This window comes from Nicotiana sylvestris, chromosome 4 (assembly GCF_000393655.2).
Source record: "Nicotiana sylvestris chromosome 4, ASM39365v2, whole genome shotgun sequence".
NCBI lineage: Eukaryota > Viridiplantae > Streptophyta > Magnoliopsida > Solanales > Solanaceae > Nicotiana > Nicotiana sylvestris.
The window spans coordinates 57714734-57734659 of NC_091060.1; the positions used below are offsets into that span (position 1 = coordinate 57714734).

The 19926-nt window shown below is 40.6% G+C and overlaps 2 protein-coding genes across 2 annotated transcripts; both read right to left on the reverse strand.

The window, feature by feature from the left end:
• Positions 1-254: 254 nt before the first annotated feature.
• Positions 255-659, reverse strand: LOC138889575 (uncharacterized). Its single transcript, XM_070172906.1, has one exon. It carries the CDS (start codon positions 657-659, stop codon positions 255-257), a length of 405 nt encoding a protein of 134 aa, XP_070029007.1.
• Positions 660-6128: 5469 nt separating this feature from the next.
• Positions 6129-7850, reverse strand: LOC138889576 (uncharacterized). The gene is made up of 2 exons (XM_070172907.1): positions 7633-7850; positions 6129-7275 (listed from the first exon to the last, which is right to left on the reverse strand). Exons 1-2 carry the CDS (start codon positions 7848-7850, stop codon positions 6129-6131), a joined length of 1365 nt encoding a protein of 454 aa, XP_070029008.1.
• Positions 7851-19926: the final 12076 nt, after the last annotated feature.

Below are 19926 nucleotides of genomic sequence, written 5' to 3' on the forward strand. Positions count from 1 at the left end.
CCTCAAAATTCTGCCCCAGTTTACCGGGATGCTACTTCCGATGGCTGCTTGCATTGAATGGCTGAAATCACTTCGGAATTTTGAGGGTCCTCCTCAAAATTCTGCCCCAGTTTACAATAGCGGGGGAAATGAAAATTTTATTGAATTATGATCGAACTCATAGGGCTGCCTACGTATCCCCTCTTAAATGGGAATTAGGTCATACATAGTTCAAATTACATCATATTAGGAAATCATAAAAGTTATACATAGTATCACTTCACTGCATCTGAATTGACCGTCTTTAGCCAGACTTCACTATCCATTTCTGCAAGCATGAGGGCTCTTCCGGTGAGGACCCGGTGAACCATGTATGGGCCCTGCCAGTTGGGAGAGAACTCCCCTTTGGCTTCCTCTTGATGTGGGAAAATCTTCTTTAACACCAGCTGCCTCGGTGTAAACTGTCTCGGCTTGACTCTTTTCTTAAAGGCTTTGGATATTCTGTTCTGATAGAGCTGACCGTGGCAAACCGCATTCATTCTCTTTTCGTCTATAAGAGCTAGCTGCTCGTAGCGACTCTCTACCCACTCTGCATCACCAAGTTCGACTTCCTGTATGATTCTTAAGGAGGGAATTTCTACCTCGGCAGGAATGACTGCTTCTGTACCATAAACCAACATATAGGGAGTTGCCCCGGTTGATGTGCGGACTGTGGTGCGGTATCCCAACAAGACGAATGATAACTTCTCATGCCACTGCTTATGCTTTTCTATCATCTTCCTCAGTATCTTCTTGATATTCTTATTGGCGGCTTCTACAGCTCCATTCATCTGAGGTATGTAAGCTGTAGAATTCTTGTGTTTGATCTTGAAGGTTTCACACATAGCTTTCATCAGGTCACTGTTGAGATTGGAACCATTATCAGTGATGATTGACTCCGAAATTCCGAACCGACAAACAATGCGGTCGCGAACAAAATCTGCTACCACTTTCTTAGTCACTACTTTGTACGATGCTGATTCAACCCATTTGGTGAAATAATCAATTGCCACTAGAATGAACCTGTGCCCGCTTGATGCGGCAGGCTCGATAGGTCTGATAACATCCATTCCCCAAGCGGCGAACGGCCATGGCGAGCTTGTTGCAGTAAGCTCGTTAGGAGGTACCTTTATCATGTTTTCATGTATCTGATAGCGATGGCATTTTCAGACATACTAGATGTAGTCTGTTTCCATAGTCATCCAAAAATAACCAGCTCGGAGTACTTTCTTGGCTAAGACAAAGTCGTTCATATGCGGACCGTAGGTCCCTACATGAATTTCCTCCAATAGCCTGGATGCTTCCTTTGCGTCGACACACCTTAATAACCCCAAATCAGGAGTCCTCCTATACAGGATTCCTCCGCTATGAAAGAAGTTGTTATATAATCTCCGAAGTGTGCATTTCTGAGTAGGATTTGCGAGTTCTGGATATTCTCCTTTCGTCAAATATTCCTTGATATCATGAAACCAAGGTTTTCTATCCGCTTCTTTTTCTACATGAGTGCAGTAAGCTGGCTGATCATAGATCTTTACCGGAATAGGATCAATGAAGTTCTTGTCGGGGTGCTGTATCATGGATGATAGGGTAGCCAATGCATCGGCAAACTCATTCTGAACTTTGGGAACATGTTGGAACTCTGTCTTTATGAACCGTTTCCTTAATTCCTATACATGATACAGATAAGGGAGTGTTTTGGAGTTCTTGGTTGCCCATTCTTCTCGGACCTGATGTATAAGCAGGTCTGAATCTCCGATCACTAGCAATTCCTGAATGTTCATGTCAATGGCCACCTTGAGCCCTAAGATGTAGGCTTCATACTCGGCCATGTTGTTGGTGCACGGGAACCTGAGCTTGGCAGACACCGGATAATGCTGGCCGGTTTCTGATACTAGGACCGCTCCTATGCCAATTCCTTTGAAGTTTGCTGCTCCGTCGGAAAAAATTCTCCAACCATCATAAGGTTCTACAATATCTTCCCCTATGAAAGATACCTCTTCATCGGGAAAGTACGTCTTTAGAGGCTCGTATTCTCCATCCACGAGATTTTCAACAAGATGATCTGCCAGTGCTTGTCCTTTGATTGCCTTCTGAGTCACGTAAACAATGTCGAATTCACTCAGCAGGATTTGCCACTTGGCTAGCTTGCCAGTGGGCATGTGCTTCTGAAATATGTACTTCAAAGGATCCATTATTGATATGAGATAAGTAGTATTGGCACAGAAATAGTGCCTCAACTTCTAAGCTACCCAAGTCAGGGCACAACAGGTGCATTCCAATAGAGAATATCGGGCCTCGTACGGGGTGAACTTTTTGCTGAGATAATAGATGGTCTGCTCCTTTCTTCTCGTTTCATCATGCTACCCCAGAACACAACCGAAAGCTCCATCCAATACTGCAAGGTAGAGTAATAGAGGTCTACCTGGCTCGAGCGGGACCAAAACTGGCGGCGTTGATAGGTATTCCTTGATTCCATCAAAGGCTTTCTGAAAATCATCAGTCTATTTGGTAGCGGCGTCCTTCTTCAACATCTTAAAGATTGACTCACAAATGACAGTGGATTGAGCTATGAACCGGATGATGTAGTTAAGTCTTCCCAAGAAACTCATAACCTCTTTCTTGTTCTTCGGGGGTGGCAATTCTTGGATGGCTTTGACCTTTGATAGATCCAGTTCTATTCCTCGATGACTCACAATGAACCCAAGTAGTTTTCCAGCAGGAACCCTGAATGCACATTTGGCGGGATTCAGCTTCAAGTTGTACCTTCTTAGCTTGTTGAAGAACTTCCTCAGATCTTCCATGTGGTCATTGGCTGTCTTGGATTTGATAATGACGTCGTATACATATACCTCGATCTTTTTGTGTATCATTTCATGGAAAATAGCAATCATGACCCTCATGTAGGTGGCACCAACATTCTTTAACCCGAATGACATCATCTTGTAACAATACATCCCCCACGGCATAATGAAAGTCGTTTTCTCCGCGTCTTCCTCATCCATTCATATCTGATGATATCCAGCAAAACAATCAACGAACAACTGCAGTTCATGCTTGGCATAGTTGTCAATTAGAATGTGTATGTTTGGCAAGGGGAAGTTGTCTTTCGGACTGGTCCGGTTGAGATCCCGGTAGTCGACACAGACTCTAACCTTCCCGTCCTTCTTCGACACTGGCACAACATTGGCTAACCATGTTGGATACTCTACTACCCTGAGAACCTTGGCTTTGACTTGCTTGGTGACTTCTTCCTTGATTTTCAAACTCATGTCAGGTTTGAACTTCCTAAGCTTCTGTTTTACTGGTGGACATATCGGATCGGTTGGTAGTTTGTAAGCTAAAATAGATGTACTGAGACCAGTCATGTCATCATAAGACCAGGGGAATATGTCCTCATATTCCCTTAGAAATTCCGTGTACTTTTTCTTTTCTTATGGTGACATATGAACGCTAATTCGTGTTTCTTTGACATTTTCTCCACCTCCCAAGTTGACAATCTCAGTTTTGTCTAGGTTAGACTTAGGTCTGTTCTCAAAATCCTCAACCTCTTTAACAACCTCTTCTGGTATTTCATCTTCTTCTAAGTCTATATCTGTTTGTTGCGTTGTCTCGTTGCATGTCACAATTATCGGTTCATCAAGATAAGTAATAATAATGTTGTGTAAATAAAGTAAAAGATAAAACGTAATAAGATCGAGATTTATAAGAAACTGAAATGCTTAGGTAAATTTCATAATTGTTTTGAACATTGAAGCTCTTATTTCAATATTAAAAATGCGGAGAGAAAGTCAATTAGCGAAAAATAAAAATAATGCATGGTGCTTTGTTCAGCCTTGCTACCCCGAAGCTTTCCGGGCCCTGGTGGTTTTGATGGACCAATTGTTGAGGCGTGCTCCTCGGCTCACAGCTTGTATAGAAGGGCTTTCCTCCCCCTCCTCCTCGAAAATGGCACAACAGTCCATATTATCATCTTCCAAAAACAAATTCCTCATCGCCGTCAGTGCTTCCTCTTCTCCCAACCCATATATAACATTGGCGGGCTGGAAAGGCTATTCCAAGCGAGGTATTGGATGCTCCAGTGGGTGGTAGGTGTTGCGCCATGGTGGAGACCATTGGTTTAATTCCTCCCAAGTGTATTCATATCCCAAACCGAAAGTGGTACCGTGTTTCTTCAACTTGATAGGCTTAGCGATTCCTTGGAGATTCTTGCCAGTCCCTTGCCAGGTTCGTATCCACACCAATTCAGTATACTTTCAATTTTACTATCCCACCATTTGTCCTTGTCCACGGCGTTGACTCGCTCAATGTGATGGTAGGGTTCTCCGCCTATCTTCCTTCTTCCTCCGATTGCTGGGATGGTCTGGCGACTGTATATGGGCCTGATACCGTTGCCGTGAATAATTACCTCTTGGTGATTCCACTCGAATTTCACTGCTTGATGTAGGGTTTATGCCACAACCCTAGTGGCATGGATCCAGGGCCGTCCCAATAGCAAGTTGTAAGATGCTGGGACGTCTATCACTTGAAAATCAACGTCCAACCAAGTCGGTCCCATTTGCAGACACAAACTGATTTCCCCAATAGTAGACCTTTGGGATCCATCGAAAGCTTTGACATTGATGGCTTCATCCTTGATCTCATGCAAGCTCTTTCCCAATGTTTTGAGAGTCACCAATGGACAAATATTGAGGCTGGACCCTCTGTCAATCAGGATTCTGGTGATGAAATGATCTTCGCACTGCAAAGTGATGTGCAAGGCCTTGTTGTGGCTTAGCCCTTCAGGTGGCAGCTCATCTTCGTGGAAAGTGATTTTGTGACTCTCCAATACTTTCCCCACCATGTTTGCCATTTCTCCTCCAGTTATGTTGTTGGGTACATATGCCTCACACAACACCTTCAATAAGGCATTCTTATGTGCGTTAGAGCTTTGTAGCAGAGCCAAGATAGAGATCTGGGCAGGCGTTTTGTTCAACTGATCAATGACCGAATACTCTTTGGCTTGTATCTTCCTCCAGAGATCATCAGGCCCAATTTCAGTGATGGTTGGTTGTCCAGAGGCCTGCTTACTGGACTTGGCTAGGTGTTCTGGGGTATAAACCCTGCCGGTTCTTGTCATACCCTGTGCTAAAATTGCTTCTCCTGGTTTTCCCTTTCCTTCTTGCCTCGGCGGTGTAATCCCATGGTATGGCCTTTGGGTGGAATGGTGTTACAGTTGTCACGACCACCGGAATGGGTACCTTGGCTTGGATGATAACACAACCACTTCGAATGGTACAGGTGTCTTTGGAGGCCCAAACTCAACTTCAATAGTTCGTGGCGTCTTTGCAGAAGAAGGTTCTTCGAACTCAAGTGGTATGGACATGTCTACTTCAGCATTTTTAGAAGGTTGGATCTGGACCACAATTGGATTAAGTGTGACCGTTGGTTCCTTTGGCTCGTCACCTTCATCGATCAATCTGATCGACCCTTTGGGGTCCCAATCATCCTCTATCTCAATCATGTGAACGCCTCCGCCCTTGTGGTCAGGCAAAGGGTTGTTGCGGACATTCGGAGCTAGCTCCTTTGCTATGATGATCTTGTTGTCAATCAAAGCTTGGATCTTATCCTTCAGAGAGCGGCACTCATCAATGGTATGCCCCTTCATGCCAGAATGGTATGCACAGGTTTTGTTTGGGTTGACCCGTTAGGAGGGGTTTTCGAGGTTTACAGCAGGGATAGGGATGATGTAACCAGTAGCTTTGAGCCTTTCATACAGCTGGTCGATAGGTTCGGCAATGGCGGTATATTATTTGGGGGTCTGCGGTCGAAGTTTGGTCGGGGTCTAGGAAAGTTTTGGCAGGTGGGAGGTGATTGATAGTGAGAGGGTTGAGTATTGTAGGTTTGATATACATTTGCGGGTTGGGAATTAGGTGAAGTGGGCTGATATGTGGGAGGTGGAGACGATTGGTAACTAGGTGGTGGAGCTTGGTAGGAGGGAGAGGTTGCTTGGTAATTTGGGGTAGGTTGATATGTGAGTGGAGGTATTGGGTAGGTTGGTATTCGATTGAGGATTTTGTTCTTTGTGCAACCATCACGACGCTCATGTCCCTTTTCTTGGATGTTCCACCAGACTATAGAGCCTTGTTGGTGGCCTGCAAAGCTTCAAAGTTAGTGACCATACCACTTTTGATACCTTCCTCGATCTTTTCCCCTAGCTTGATGATGTCGGAAAATTTTTGGCTTCTAATCAGCATTAACCTTTCATAGTACTGTGGGTCTAGAGCTCGGACGAAAAACTTGTTCATTTGTTCTTCTTCTAAAGCCGGTTTGACCTTAGCAGCTTCTGATCTCCAACGAGTAGCATACTCACGGAATGTCTCCGCGGGTTTCTTCTTTAAGTTCTGGATGTAAAACACGTATGGTGCATTTTCTGCGTTAATCCTGAACTTGTCCATGAAATCGGATGCCATACTTACCCAATTTGACCACTTATTAGGGTCTTGGTTGATGTACCAAGACAAGGCATCTCCCTTCAGACTCCTCATGAAGAGTTTCATGCAAATCTTTTCATCCCTCCCTACTCCGACCAACTTGTCGCAGTATGTCCTCAGATGAACTCTCGGATCCCCGGTACCATCAAACATTTCGAACATAAGAGGTTTGTACCCCTTGGGCAGTTCGACATCTGGTTGTATGTAAAGGTTTTCATAATTTAGTCCTTCAATCCCCTTACTTCCTTCGACACCCTGAACTCGGCTAGTCAGCTTCTTGAGTTTCGCAGCCAGATTCCTGATAAGAGAGTGTTTGTTATTAGACTCAGGTGTGCTTGAAATAGGTTGAGTATAGTATGGTGTGGTTTCCACGTAGATGGGGTTGTTTTGGGGATGATCATTTGTGGAGTTTAGTGGTTCAGGAATGAGCAGTGGTGTGTTGTCTGAAGTGTGGCATGTGTTGCAATGGTGATGGGGAGCGAGTTGGTTTTGTGGTTCTGGGATGCTTTGTGGAGGTGTGGGGTTTTGAGTGTTGGCAAAGTTGACATTTGGGGTAGTGAGGGAAAATGACAAATTCGCCAAGTTCCAAACTTGGTCCAGTTCTTCCTGAAACTTCAATAACTTCTGTTCTAGCTGGGAGGGACTTTCCTTGGAAACCTGAATACCTTGAGGAACCTCTACCCTTTCAACTGAAATCTCCTTTCTAACGTTGCTCAAATCTTCCATCTTTCCCTTGTTCTTGTTTCTGATAGGACTCGGAGAAGGAGGAGGTGGAGGGCCCTTAGATCTTGTGGAGTATGATAACGATGTCAGAGTTCACGAACTAACCTTTGGGGAGAGGAATAAACAAAAGGTAAAAACAAAAAAAGGTAGCAAGTTAGTGCGGATTATGAGAAGAAAAAGTTGCAATATTTAAACACATAGTGCAAGAATATAAATCATGTCCTAATTTGGGAGCCTGGTTGTGCCCGAGGTAGGCCTAGCGACAAGTTGATTTGGAGATCTTATAATGCTAAATGCCTTATTTTATTGATAAAAATAAGACGAATCCCAAAACGACACTAAAATAGCAAAAAAATAAAATGTCACTAATGGCCGTTGGCCTTATTACATTTTTAAAGCAAAAGAAAAGAGTCCTAACTACTTGTTCCCAGAAGGACCTTCCCCAGACTCGACATCTTTAGCTCCATCGAACAGCTTCACCAGCTCACGCAGTCCAAGCAGCAAATAGGATCTAGCCAAGTGTACTTCTTCGTTTCCCTCAGCATTCTGGCAGTTTTCAATCCTCTGGATGAACTTCCTTTCCAATTCCACTAAACCCCGCTCCAAATACCCTAGTCGCTTGTTGGCACTGACAGCCATATCTCTCCATTCTTCAATCAACTTTTGATAGGCTTCTTGAATCTCCCGGTGCTCACTCTCGCATTCCCGAATCCTCTTGAGCAATTGGTTTTACTTGACCTGTGGTTCAGCCTTTTCATCGATGATCCTGTGACCTCGAACAAACCCAAGTTGGCCCAGACCATTGTGATTATCCTCCAGTAATCCTGAATAGTATGGGGTGCAGCCAGCATGGTATCTGTCTGGCTCGATAGTATCTCTTCCCATGATGATCTTACAGTGCCACATATGCTGAGCTTGGCACTTAAAAGGACTGTCATCAGCTTGGAAGTCAGCCCGAAAGTGACTCATCTTATCAACCCTTGGTATAACCTGCTTCCTACCAGCCTATCTCATGACCCGGAGGGGGACATAAGAGTAAGTTCCTCTTAAACCAATCAGTTTCAGAAATGGTGCGTCCCTGGATCGTGCGATGAATTCGTCAGTAGGGAACCATTCGAACATCCATTGTACTTGGTCCTCATTCAGATTTTCAAACAGCTCCACCCATCCTTTGGCATCTTCTGGCTGAGCAAACATGTCGGGCATGTAGTTCATTCGCCTTGGTTGATGGAAGGCTATATGATAGTCCCAGTCTCTCCACTGAATGTCTTGCCGATATTCACCCCTTTTGGATATGCTCCATGAGCCAGAGCTGGAGTAGCAAGTTGCAGCCTTCGAAGTGTGGGGCTCCTTGTTGACACTTTTCCAAGGCTCGGTACATTTTTGCAACGATCATGGGCACTATGCTGAAGGGTTTCCCACCAATTCCCACCATTAAGGTTTTAGTGACCATAGCTAGCCTGGTGTGAATCCTTGCTTTCTTCATAGGGAACACTATCATCCCTAAGAATCAGAACATAAATACAAAGACCCTTCTGTGGATATGCCCCAATGAGGTGAGGGCGAATTCATCATGGTAAGTGCGGTAGGACTTACTATGGTCGTACCTTTCGTACAGATAGTCGAAAGGAATGTAGGAATCCTTCAAACACGTAAAGTCTGTGTTTTTCTTTAGTCCCATTATTTTGAGAAAACCCCTACCCTTGCAATTTTCCAGCATAAGTAAACCCGGAGTATCCCACGGAATACCAGCTAATCCTCTTATTTCCTCGAGCAGAGGTATAATCTCAATCTCCCCGAAGCGAAACACAGACCTATCACAGTCCCAGAACAGAGTAGCAGCTTTTATGATTTTGTTGTTGGGTTGGACCTCCAGGAGAGAAGGCAAATTTCCTAGGTATTTCCGGAAAAGAGCCTGATCACTGGAGTGAAGATCCTCCCACCAGCTTAGCAACCTTGGGTGGATTTGGTGACCATGCCAAATCTGGGGACTTCGTGCCTCATTTATGCAAAGCAAAGTGTTAGACCCTTACCTCGTCGGACTCGACTATTTAAACCAATAATTAGCATAAGCAGCATTTAGTTCTCAAAATAAATGCACAGAATATGGTAATGTCCGTTTGGGTTCCCAGGAAACCTAGTGGACTTTGGACAAGGATATCTTAAAGAGTCATTATGTGGACAACATAACTGACTCAGCTAGGTTTTGACAGTGATGCATGCACAGTTGAACAGAGTAGGGTTTCTATAAGGTATTAGACTGGTACCCTTGAGCGGACAACTCAAAAGGGAAAGGCACGGAACCGTCGACTACACCGTTGATCGATTGGTTTTACCGCAAATATGCCTTTGCCAAATTTAGGGGGTAATAATACCGGAAGGGCGCAACCACTCATTATAAGCATTGCTATGGTATTTTGTTTGGCACGAGTGGAATATAATGTTGAATATGCAGTTATAAGAATGAAACAAGTTGTCATGTATTTGCACGTTCATAAAGTAATGATTACAATAATTGCTCATAATTACAACAATATTAAAGGAAAGCAGTAAAGGAAAGCACTAAAAAAAAGAAACAAGGAGCCAAGTCAGTTTCGTAATAGAAGAGAAATAAAGACATTAAATAAAGGCAATAAAGAAGCAGTAAAGTCACAAATAACATGAAATGGTAAAAGCCTAAAAGAAATATCCTAGCAGAGTCACCACGCTGTCGCGCCTCTTTTTTCTCGCGAAATCGGGCTTGTGACATTTGGGAGGACAACTCGTTCCCTTTTGGGAATTGGGTTTTGGAATTTGAAGAGTCGTCGCCTAATGATTAATTGCATTAGGACACTAAGAAGGGTTTGAGCTTGAAGAACCACAGTTTGGGTAAGGGCTAGAAATTATCTCGAGGGGAAGGTGTTAGACACCCCTCAAGATCGACTAGTGTGGTTCCCGGCCATGTTACAATTGTGACTTCACATAATCAAATAAACAATTAAGGGCTCAAGTAAGAAGGGGTTCACATATTGTTGCAAGCAAATTGAAGGTTTGAAGAGAATAAAGAAAGCAAAAATTTTAAGGAAATAGTTCGGACAATAAAACAAGTTAAAAGAAAGGGGGTCCTAGGTTTACAAACAATATGGATCACATCAATGCAATACCCGGTAATCACTCCTCAAAAGAGGGGTTACACATGGTATTAGCGCACCAGTCATCATATCCATATCTACCCTTTCCCACCCCGTTAAGGTATTAAGCGCGGAATAGTATCGTTACTTATTGCATGCTAGTATCTGCCCTAATCCTATCAGTCCCGGAGGCATTTGGGACTACTAGTCCTAAAGGGAATGGAGATTTGGTTTTCAAATTTTTAAAAGGAAAAAATTCTAGGGCGACAATCAAAACATATAAGGCATGTATGGGGAGAACACATAACAGTTTAAAGGGCTCAAACAAGCCTCCTCAAGTTAAAGACGGATTGTTTAGCATGTCTTGCATGTACTGGTTATGGTCTAAATTAAATTAAAGTGTAGGATAGGCTAATTCATCACATATTTCTCAAATGAGGAGTCCGAATTAGCCTTCCCTGGTTGTAATTTATCAAAGACTGATGCAGTTAATTAATTACCTAATGGTTTGCCTAAGTGAGACCTATAGGCATGATATCTAACAGTGCTTACTTCGATTTTAAAGAAGGCTTACTGATTGTAGAAAACACATAAGTTCTGCAGATGTTAAATGACATTACCACTGATTTTAGACTTGTAGATGAAATAAACGAATCATATTCAACTGGTTACTCCTATAGGCATGATTTCTAGGCGTTGTTGGTTTTAAGACGATTATAAAAGTGCAGGAGTCCTACAGACATGGTATCTAGAATGAAACTTACTATTACTTAACCTATAACTATTTGCCTAATGATAGATAAAAAATGCATAAGTGCAGAAACTATAGGCAGGATTTCTATGTGACGTGCATGAATGCAGAAAAACTATAGGCGGGATTTTTATATGATGTGCATGAATGTAGAAAACTTATAGGCAGGATTTCTAATGCAGAAGTGCAGAAACTATAGGCAGGATTTCTAATGCGAAAGTGCAGAAACTATAGGCAGGATTTCTATATGACGTGCATGAGTGCGGAAAACTTATAGGCAGGATTTCTACATGATATACGTAAGTGCAAAGCTTGTAAATAGTAACGCCTATGAGCATGCTATCTACCTTTTGCATACATAAGTGAACCTACCCTTTTCACTAGAACCCCATAAGTTATTACAACATTATACAGACCAGAATGAATTAAGAAAAGAAAATTACATCAGAAATTAAGCTACAACCAATGAGCCTAATTCAGACTCAAGGACTAACAATATAAGGTGAACCAACTTCCAGGATCAGGTTTCCAAAGCCTTCTCTTATTTGGGATGTGTCAAAGTTCCTTAAGAGCCTCAAATGGACTCCGGGCAGTGCTTACAACCCAAATATATTACAGAATTAAGATAGTGAAGTATGGAAGAGCCGACCCTCAAATGTCCAAGTTTAGAGGGAACTCAAGGTCCCAAAGCAAGGCTCATAAGAGAGGAGCAGAACTTAGAATCTAAGAGAGAGTGCAAATGCATAGAGGGGGAATTAGGGAGAACCATGGCAGGCTGGTGGTGATGCCCAGCAATTAGGAGTGTTGGCACACCCCTGACTAGCCTATTAGCCACATTTTGAGAGTTGGGATCAATTGAGGATCAGGTTCAGACCTAAGTAGCAATTTGGATGCTGTCAGGCCATGAACCTTAACTCAAACACATAGAAGGGAGTGGGGGTATAGGGTGTTCATAACAAACAACATATGCAAAGAGAGAGTAGCATATTCAATACAGAACATGAACAACAAAGTAGACAAGAGTGTAGCAACTGTAAAATAAACACATAGGGATGGTGCTAAAATCGAAATTAAGGCATACTAGTTTCAGGGAAACAAATAAGTGAAAGCTGAAGTCTTGTAAACCAAGTTGCAAGCAAACAGTACAAAAGATCTCAGAAGAGAGTTGAGTATTAAAATTGAGAGGTGTGTGTGTAAATTATTAAATTTGAAGTGTTGAACTGAAGGTTCAAGGTGTCTAAGTGCAGAAGGGTCGTGCCCCTTTTATAGTGCAGAAAATAAGTAAGAAAAGGTAAGGGAATAGTTTGTAATAAATCACACAGAATCTCCCTTCAATTAAGGGATTCTAATTTCAAATGGGCAGAAGACAATTAAGGAAAGAATTGGATTAAAATCATTTCCAAAGTAGTACAAGAAAGGCAAATACATAGAAACTATTTAAGGAAAGAGTTTGATAGCAACACAGCTTGTGCAAATAAGGAAAGGCAATCAATCATCAGCCAGCAAAAATTAGAAATTGAGTTTTGGTATGAATGAATCCAACCAGAAAAGGTGAAGAAAGGTTTAATTAAAGAAAATCAGTAACAATCAATCGAACCTTATTAAAAGGAATTCTGAATTAATCACAAATTTGCAAAATCTCTTTTGAAGGAAGAATTCCTCATATATAAAGCATGCAAACATGTCAAACAAGAAAGAACTGTCACGCTAATTAGAAAGAATCTAGCATATAAAATTTAGAGTCACAAGCAAAGAGGCTCAAATTCAGTACATAGACTCAAACTTAGTTTGAGAGAATCCAGGGTTCCATAATAGAACCCTAGTCCAAACATAAGATCAAACTCGCCAAAAACCCTAAATCCTAGGGTTTTCAACTCGAATCAGATGCAGAGACGAGAAGACAAATAACTGAAACAGGCTTAGAGGTCTCTTTCAGAGGCTCATGAGAAAACAAACAGGTAAAATAGCAGGTTCGAAACAAACATAGTGAAAAAGCTGATTTGAAGCATAAAGAACATGTTTTAAGAAAAGCTTGGAACTTAAACAAGTTCAGAAGACAAAGAGGTAGCATAAACTTAAGGAAACAGTAGATGAAACATGTTTGGAAAGAACTCAAACAAAGTCCAGAAGAAGGCAAATAAGAACTAAGAGCTTAGTAGAAATTACAGTAAAGGAACACAGGGTTAAATGAAGACATAAGATAAACGTGTGAAAGCATGATATTGAAACCAGTAGAAGAAAGAACGGAGCACAGTAGAAGAATATGCATAATAAGGCAAACCTAAAAACATAGGAGAAGGACATGCGAGGAAGAAAAGAGAACATAAAAACATAGCATAGATAGATTCACACAAAGAAAAGAAGAAGAGGAGTCAGAAAACATTTTAAAACTTTTTCAGAAACCCTAAATCGAAGAGAAACAAATTTTGAAAGAGAAGATTGGGGAAAACATTTTAAAATTCCAGTAGAACACAGATATAGCATAGATCTAAGGAAACAACCAGAGAAAACCTCGAATAGCTTAGGGTTTTAGAGAAACCCTAGAAATGAGAAAGGCTTGGAAGAAAATCCGATCCTGAATCGAAAAGACTCATATTGCTTGAACATGCCGGAATAATGGCCGGAGAAGCCATAGATATACAGATCTGAGAAGGATCTAAAGAGAGCCATCGGAGTCAGGCCTCAAAGCTTTGGACAACCATGGTTTGATGGTGGAGGGGGTGAGTACCAATCATCCATGGCCTGAGAAGCCACGGATTCCGGCGGAAACATGGTAGAATAAGGTAGAAGATGGCTAGGGTTTCAGAGAGCTTGAGAGTGTTTTGAGAGATGAGGGGTTTCAAGGTGGCGGGTCAGGTGGGAATGAGGGAGATTAGGGTAGTCATTTAGGTTTAATTATGGTAGGGCGAGTCTTGGTCGATCTTGAGTGATCAACGATCCAGATTTAAGTGGTAGGTGGGGAATGGGTTGGGTCATTTGTAATTGGGTCGTGGGTTGGATTCAGATTGATACTGGGTTGGTTTTAATTTGGGCGGAATTTGGGTCAAATTGAGGTTAAAATTGAAAGGAAATGAGCTGTAATTGAAATAGAAATAGGCTAAATATTAAATAGCCAATTTTCCTCTCTTATTTAATAAAAATAGTGAAAAAGGACTTTAAAAACAAATTAAAAGTACTGACCCAACTAATAATGCATAAATATTGATTTAAAAATATTGAAACCAATTTTACAATTATAGAAATGCTATTAATCTTAAAATAGGCTATAATTGCAATTATATGCAATTTAGTCTTTTAAATACCAAATAAATTTGTAAAAATGTACAAAAATTATCTTAACTATTTTTTGGTATACATATGGGAATAAAATAAATTATTCACCAAAATTGATAATTTTGGAAATAATTATGGATTTTGTACTGCTAAAATAAGTTGATTTTAAAATCTTTAAAAATTAGGGGAAAAAATACCACAACTCTTGGGCATGCTTATATTTACATGCTATTTTGTAAGTATTTTGTATATAAAAATACATAGGAAAAAATTGGGTATCAACATCATCTGCTTGAGCAATTGTTGACTCCAGCACTAGGAGGCACTCGACAAACTGATTTCATTCGGCTAAAAGCCTATTTCATTATGAAGTAAGCTCTTTCTTGTCCAAAATCAACCTTTACAGGTCCTTGTAAGCAAGAAGGTTGGCTTGTAAAAGTTATAGCTAAGGTTATTAATGCAAAGTATAACATAAAAGGGGATAGAAGAAAGTTAGATTGATACATTCGCTAAACAGTGCATGCTATTGTTTAACAGACACTACGCAGAAAGAGAGTCCATTTTTCTCCAATCTTTTTCTGTGGCCAGTGGCTTCAGATAATTGACACACTCCACCAGCTTGGAAGGTATATGGACTCATTCAAAATCTAAAGGATGACATTTCATTTTCCATGAGGGTCTTGAGTGGATGCCGAGTAAGTATTTCCCAAGTTTCCATGGTCGAGTGACCGTGGAGAAGGAGCATTTTCCATCTATTCGGATGGTGCCACTGGAGAGAAAGTAGTTGGTGTAGAAGAAGAGGAAGTTGTTATCGACTCAGAAATTGGTATCAGAAGAAGGTAAACTCCTTTGACCGGAGGCTTCCACCGAGTCATCAAGACCCTCGATATCGGGTCAAAGAATGGATCCCTTCGGAAGTCGTGTGTGATACAAGAAGATAGTTAATAAATTGTTTCTAAATTATATTGGAAAGTTGAAAGAAGGAAGGAAGAATTTTTACTTACCGTAGTTTTTGGCTTTCCATCCATATTTGGGAGTAATTTCTTTCAACCTTCAGGAGATCAGTGTAGTAATATCAAGAATTTTATATAACCACTAGGCCAGGTCCTGAACCCGTAGTGATTTCCAATGAGTAGTTGAAATAAAAAAAATACTAAGTTAAAAAATAGAAAAATCTTTTCAATTATGGAGGGAAAAAAGATACCTGAATACTTACGGAAAAGATTACATAATTTAGGAAAAACATGTGTTGTGGTCGGGATAATGTCCCTGGTAGTAATGAAAATAAACCGCTTCATCCATCCACGATCGTTGTGATTATCAACGTTGGTAAGAAGGGTATGATGACCGCGTTTGCCTTAGCACACCTCCACGGAAGATCTTTGGGGATTAGAAGTTTATCACGTGTGCAAGAGTTAGGGTTTTCCCGGTCTCAGAGCACAATTGGTGGAGGCAAGCCACCGTACGCCATACTGATGGACCTGCTTGTGCCAAACATATTTGGTACCGGTGGCGAAATTTGAAAATTAATGGGATGATTTTTTTACCCTCTCCCGAGGTAAAAGGATATGTATAAACATACATAAATCCTGGTTTGGAGAAGGTGACCCTCTCTATTTCATCAGGGCAATGATTTCAATATTATTCCATTCGCAGTCTTCCCTCACAATAGGGAAGTTGGAAAGACGAATGGAATGGTACCAAGTAGGGTTCTTAGGTAAATCAGAGAAGAAGAAGTTGTAAATGTAAATAGAAGTTATGAGTAATGAAGAAGTTTATAGACGGCAAAAAACGTGGTCATGGTTACCTCGAAAAATGGTAAAAATATTTGCTAAATTGTGGGTCAACACTTGTTCGGGTCATTAAATGCGGAGAGACATGCGTCCTTTGAAGTGTCAAAAGTGTTCAGAAACTTGCCCGCTAAGAAAAGAGGCTTTCTCTGCCTCCCGATGACACTAAAGTATTGTCACCGAAAAGTAGGGGGACTATCTGTATGCGGTAAAATTCGTTAGTGACAGTTGGACGAATGAAGAGTTGACACATGGAGCTGAAGACAGGTAGGATGTGAGTCACCAAATAGTCGTTACTGGTTGCAAGCATGTGAACGGTGTTGGATGAATCCCGAAGACAGAGTGACCGATAACAAAGATTCAAAGAACTGACATCCGGTAACTTTCAATGAGCAGTTGTTACAGAGAATATCTGCATTTATAGCCAACCGTTATGCAGCCATCAATGACAGTTTTATTCTCATTCAAGAGGAGCTTGATTTGGGGATCTTATCTTCCCAAATAGAACTATAAATAGGAGAAGTCGCATCCATTGTAGGCACGAAACATTCTGTACACAAAAGCTTAAATCAACTCTCATCTTATTTTACGATTCTTTGTCTTTGTTCTTGAATATTGTTCTCCGTTTTGCTACCGGAGAGGCTAGTTCATAGCCAAGCTTATATTGAATTTGTTCTTGTTTATTTTTTATTTCTGGATCAAATTAATTCACGTGTCTATAAATCACGTTACAAATTTAATTGTACCATTTTACGGGTAAACAGTAAATATTTCTAAAAGAAGGAATTTGAAGTTATGAATAAGACATCAACTCTAATACTTTAAAAGATTATATAGTTTGGTTAATAAATTTTTTAAGTTAGGTCTTCTATGTAGATTTTCGGTCAGAATAATATTTTACTTGGTCAATTTTTTCCAAGGTCAAAATATACTTTTTTAAAGTTGAGGTATTTGGCCAAGCTTTTAGGAGGAAAATAGTGCTTTTGAGTAGAAGTAGAAGTCGTATTTGAGAAGCTGAAAAAGTAGTTTCTACCCAAAAGCAGAAGCATAAGCTATTTTTAATTTTTCTCTTGGAAAAATTAACTTAGGAAAAAGTTACATATACTAAAATAATCCTACTTAATTCAACCTAATATTTAACTATTCTAAACACAATTATCCTAATGTATAAGTATTTATTTTTTATTTTTAGGATATATATCTAATAAATGCTAATTAGTGGGGTGAATACTTTTATATTTATTTGAATATTTTGATATATAATCATTGAAAGAGTAAAGTATTTTTAATTTATTTTTATATTTTAATTAAATAAAAATGAAAAACTTATTTATAGTCTTTCATAATAAATTTGGAATAGTTATCTACTTAAAGAATATTAAATATTCAGTAAATATATTCATATCCTTATTCTCAACTTGACACCTAAAATTTTTTGAAAAGTTTGGACGAACACAAATTGCTGCTCGAAAGTGTTTTTGAATTAATTATTCAAACTCAAACTGCTTTTCCAAAAGTGTGTTTTTGAAAAAAGCACTTTTCAAAATAAGCTTGTTAAGAAGCTTGCTCGAATATGTTATAAGTCCATCTTGTCCGTGTGAGTTCTGAATGTTAATTCTCGACTAGAAACTGCCCATATCTGCATAAGTCAATTTACGCCAAGAAAATATCATAAGTCATGTTCAACATGGATAATCATCAATTTAAGCATGAACATTACATAATAAAAGTCACAATAGTCACAGTATAAGAATCACTTGCATGCTCGACACCAACGTATAGATACTCGTCACCACACCTATGCGTCAAACACTAACACGTAGCAATTAAGACAACGACACCTATTCCCTCAAGCTAAGGTTAGACCAAACACTTACCTCGATTTCACGGCCAAACTCAAGCCTCGAATACCTCTTTTCCCTTAATTTCCACTTCCAATACGCCTGAATCTATTCATAACATCAATTGAAGCCAAAGAAACAAATTCAATTGAAAAATTATGGATTTCCCAACATTCTTCCCAAAAAGTCAAAACCCGACTCCGGGCCCGCTTGGTCGAAACTCGAGGTTTGGACCAAAACCCATTCACCCATTCATCCACGAGCCCGGACATATAATTAGTTTCAGAATCCGACTCCAAATCGAGGTCTAAATTCTCAAATTTGTAAAATCCCCAATTTCCCCAAAATGCCTAATTTCTACCCTTAAAGAACAAGATTTAGGCCTAGAAATCTAATGGGTGTTCATGAAAAATGAAAGAAATGAGTTTAAGAACACAAACTTATGATTTGGTGTTAAAATACTTCTTCAAAAATCGCCCAAGGTCGGATTCTATGGAAGAAGATATGAAATTTTGGTCTAATCCCGACCTAGGTTCTGTTATAAAATCACTTGACATGTCTTTTTTGCATTCGCAAGAAGCCTGTCGCGTTCGCGAAGAAGTGGTCCTATTAATCTTCGCGTTCGCGAGAGACACTATGCGTTCACGAAGGTATATCCCCTCTGACCTTCGCGTTCGCATAGTGTATCCATCCCCACTCCCAGTTCCCATTCTTCGCATTTGCGATATCCTGGTCGCGTTCACGAAGAGTAACACCCCCAACGCTTCGCGTTCGCGACCAGTGCCTCGCGTTCGTATAGAAGGATTTCTCCTTTAGACCAAGATACACTTCGCGTTCGCGAGAGGTCCTTCGTGAACGCGAAGAAGGATATATCTGTGCACCTGCAACAGCAAAACAACAGAAATCTCTAAGTCCAAAACATCCCGAAACCTATCTGAAACTCACCCGAGCCCTTGGGGCTCCAAACCAAACATGCATACAAGTCTCAAAACATCATATGAACTTACTCGCACGATTAAATCGCCAAAATAATACCTAGAACTACGAATTTAGCATCGAAATCAAGGAAAAATCTCAAGAACTCTTAAAGTTTCTATTTTCACAACCGAGGATCCGAATCACGTCATATAAACTCCGTTTCTTACCAAATTTTACAGACATAATTTAAATACCATATTATACCTGTACCGGGTTCCGAAACCAAAATACGGCCCCGATACCATCGAAATCAAGCATCGTTAAATTTCCAAAAATCATTATATATTAGTTAAATAATTTTCTTCAAAAATTCATTTCTCGGGCTAGGGACCTCGAAATTCAATTCCGGGCATACGCCCATGCCCCATATTTTTCTACGGACCCTCCGAGACCGTCAAATCATGGGCTCGGGCCTGTTTACCCAAAATGTTGACTGAAGTCTACTTAATTCAATTTTAAAGACAAAATTTAGCATTTTTCTCAATTTTTCACATAAAGGCTTCCCGGATATACGCCTGGACTGCGCACGCAAATCGAGGAGAGACAAAAGGAGGTTTTTAAGGCCCTGGAACACAAATTTGACTTCTAAAATAAGAGATAACCTTTTGGGTCATCACATTCTCCACCTCTAAAACAATCGTTCGTCCTCGAACGGACATAGAAAAGTACCTTAGTCGGTGAAAAAATGGGGATATCGGCTTCGCATATCGAACTCAGACTCCCAGGTAGCTGCCTCGACGGGATGACCTATACACTGAACACGAACCGAAGGGTAACTGTTCGTCCTCAGCTGATGAACCTGCCGTTCTAGAATAGCTACCAACTCCTCCTCATAGGTCAAGCCCTTGTCCAACTGGACAGTGCTGAAGTTTAACACGTGGGATGGATCAGCGTGATACTTCCAAAGCATGGACACATGAAATACTGGATGTACAGTTGATAAACCTGGCGACAACACAAGTCTGTAAGCCA

Excerpts from the sequence above, each read along its gene's own strand:
- LOC138889575 (XM_070172906.1), bottom strand. The coding sequence starts at position 659 with ATGTTGGTTTATGGTACAGAAGCAGTCATTCCTGCCGAGGTAGAAATT.
- LOC138889576 (XM_070172907.1), bottom strand. The coding sequence starts at position 7,850 with ATGGCTGTCAGTGCCAACAAGCGACTAGGGTATTTGGAGCGGGGTTTA. Across the intron at positions 7,276-7,632 it reads GAAGGTCCTTCTGGGAACAA|ATCTAAGGGCCCTCCACCTC; the intron begins GTAGTTAGGACT and ends ATACTCCACAAG.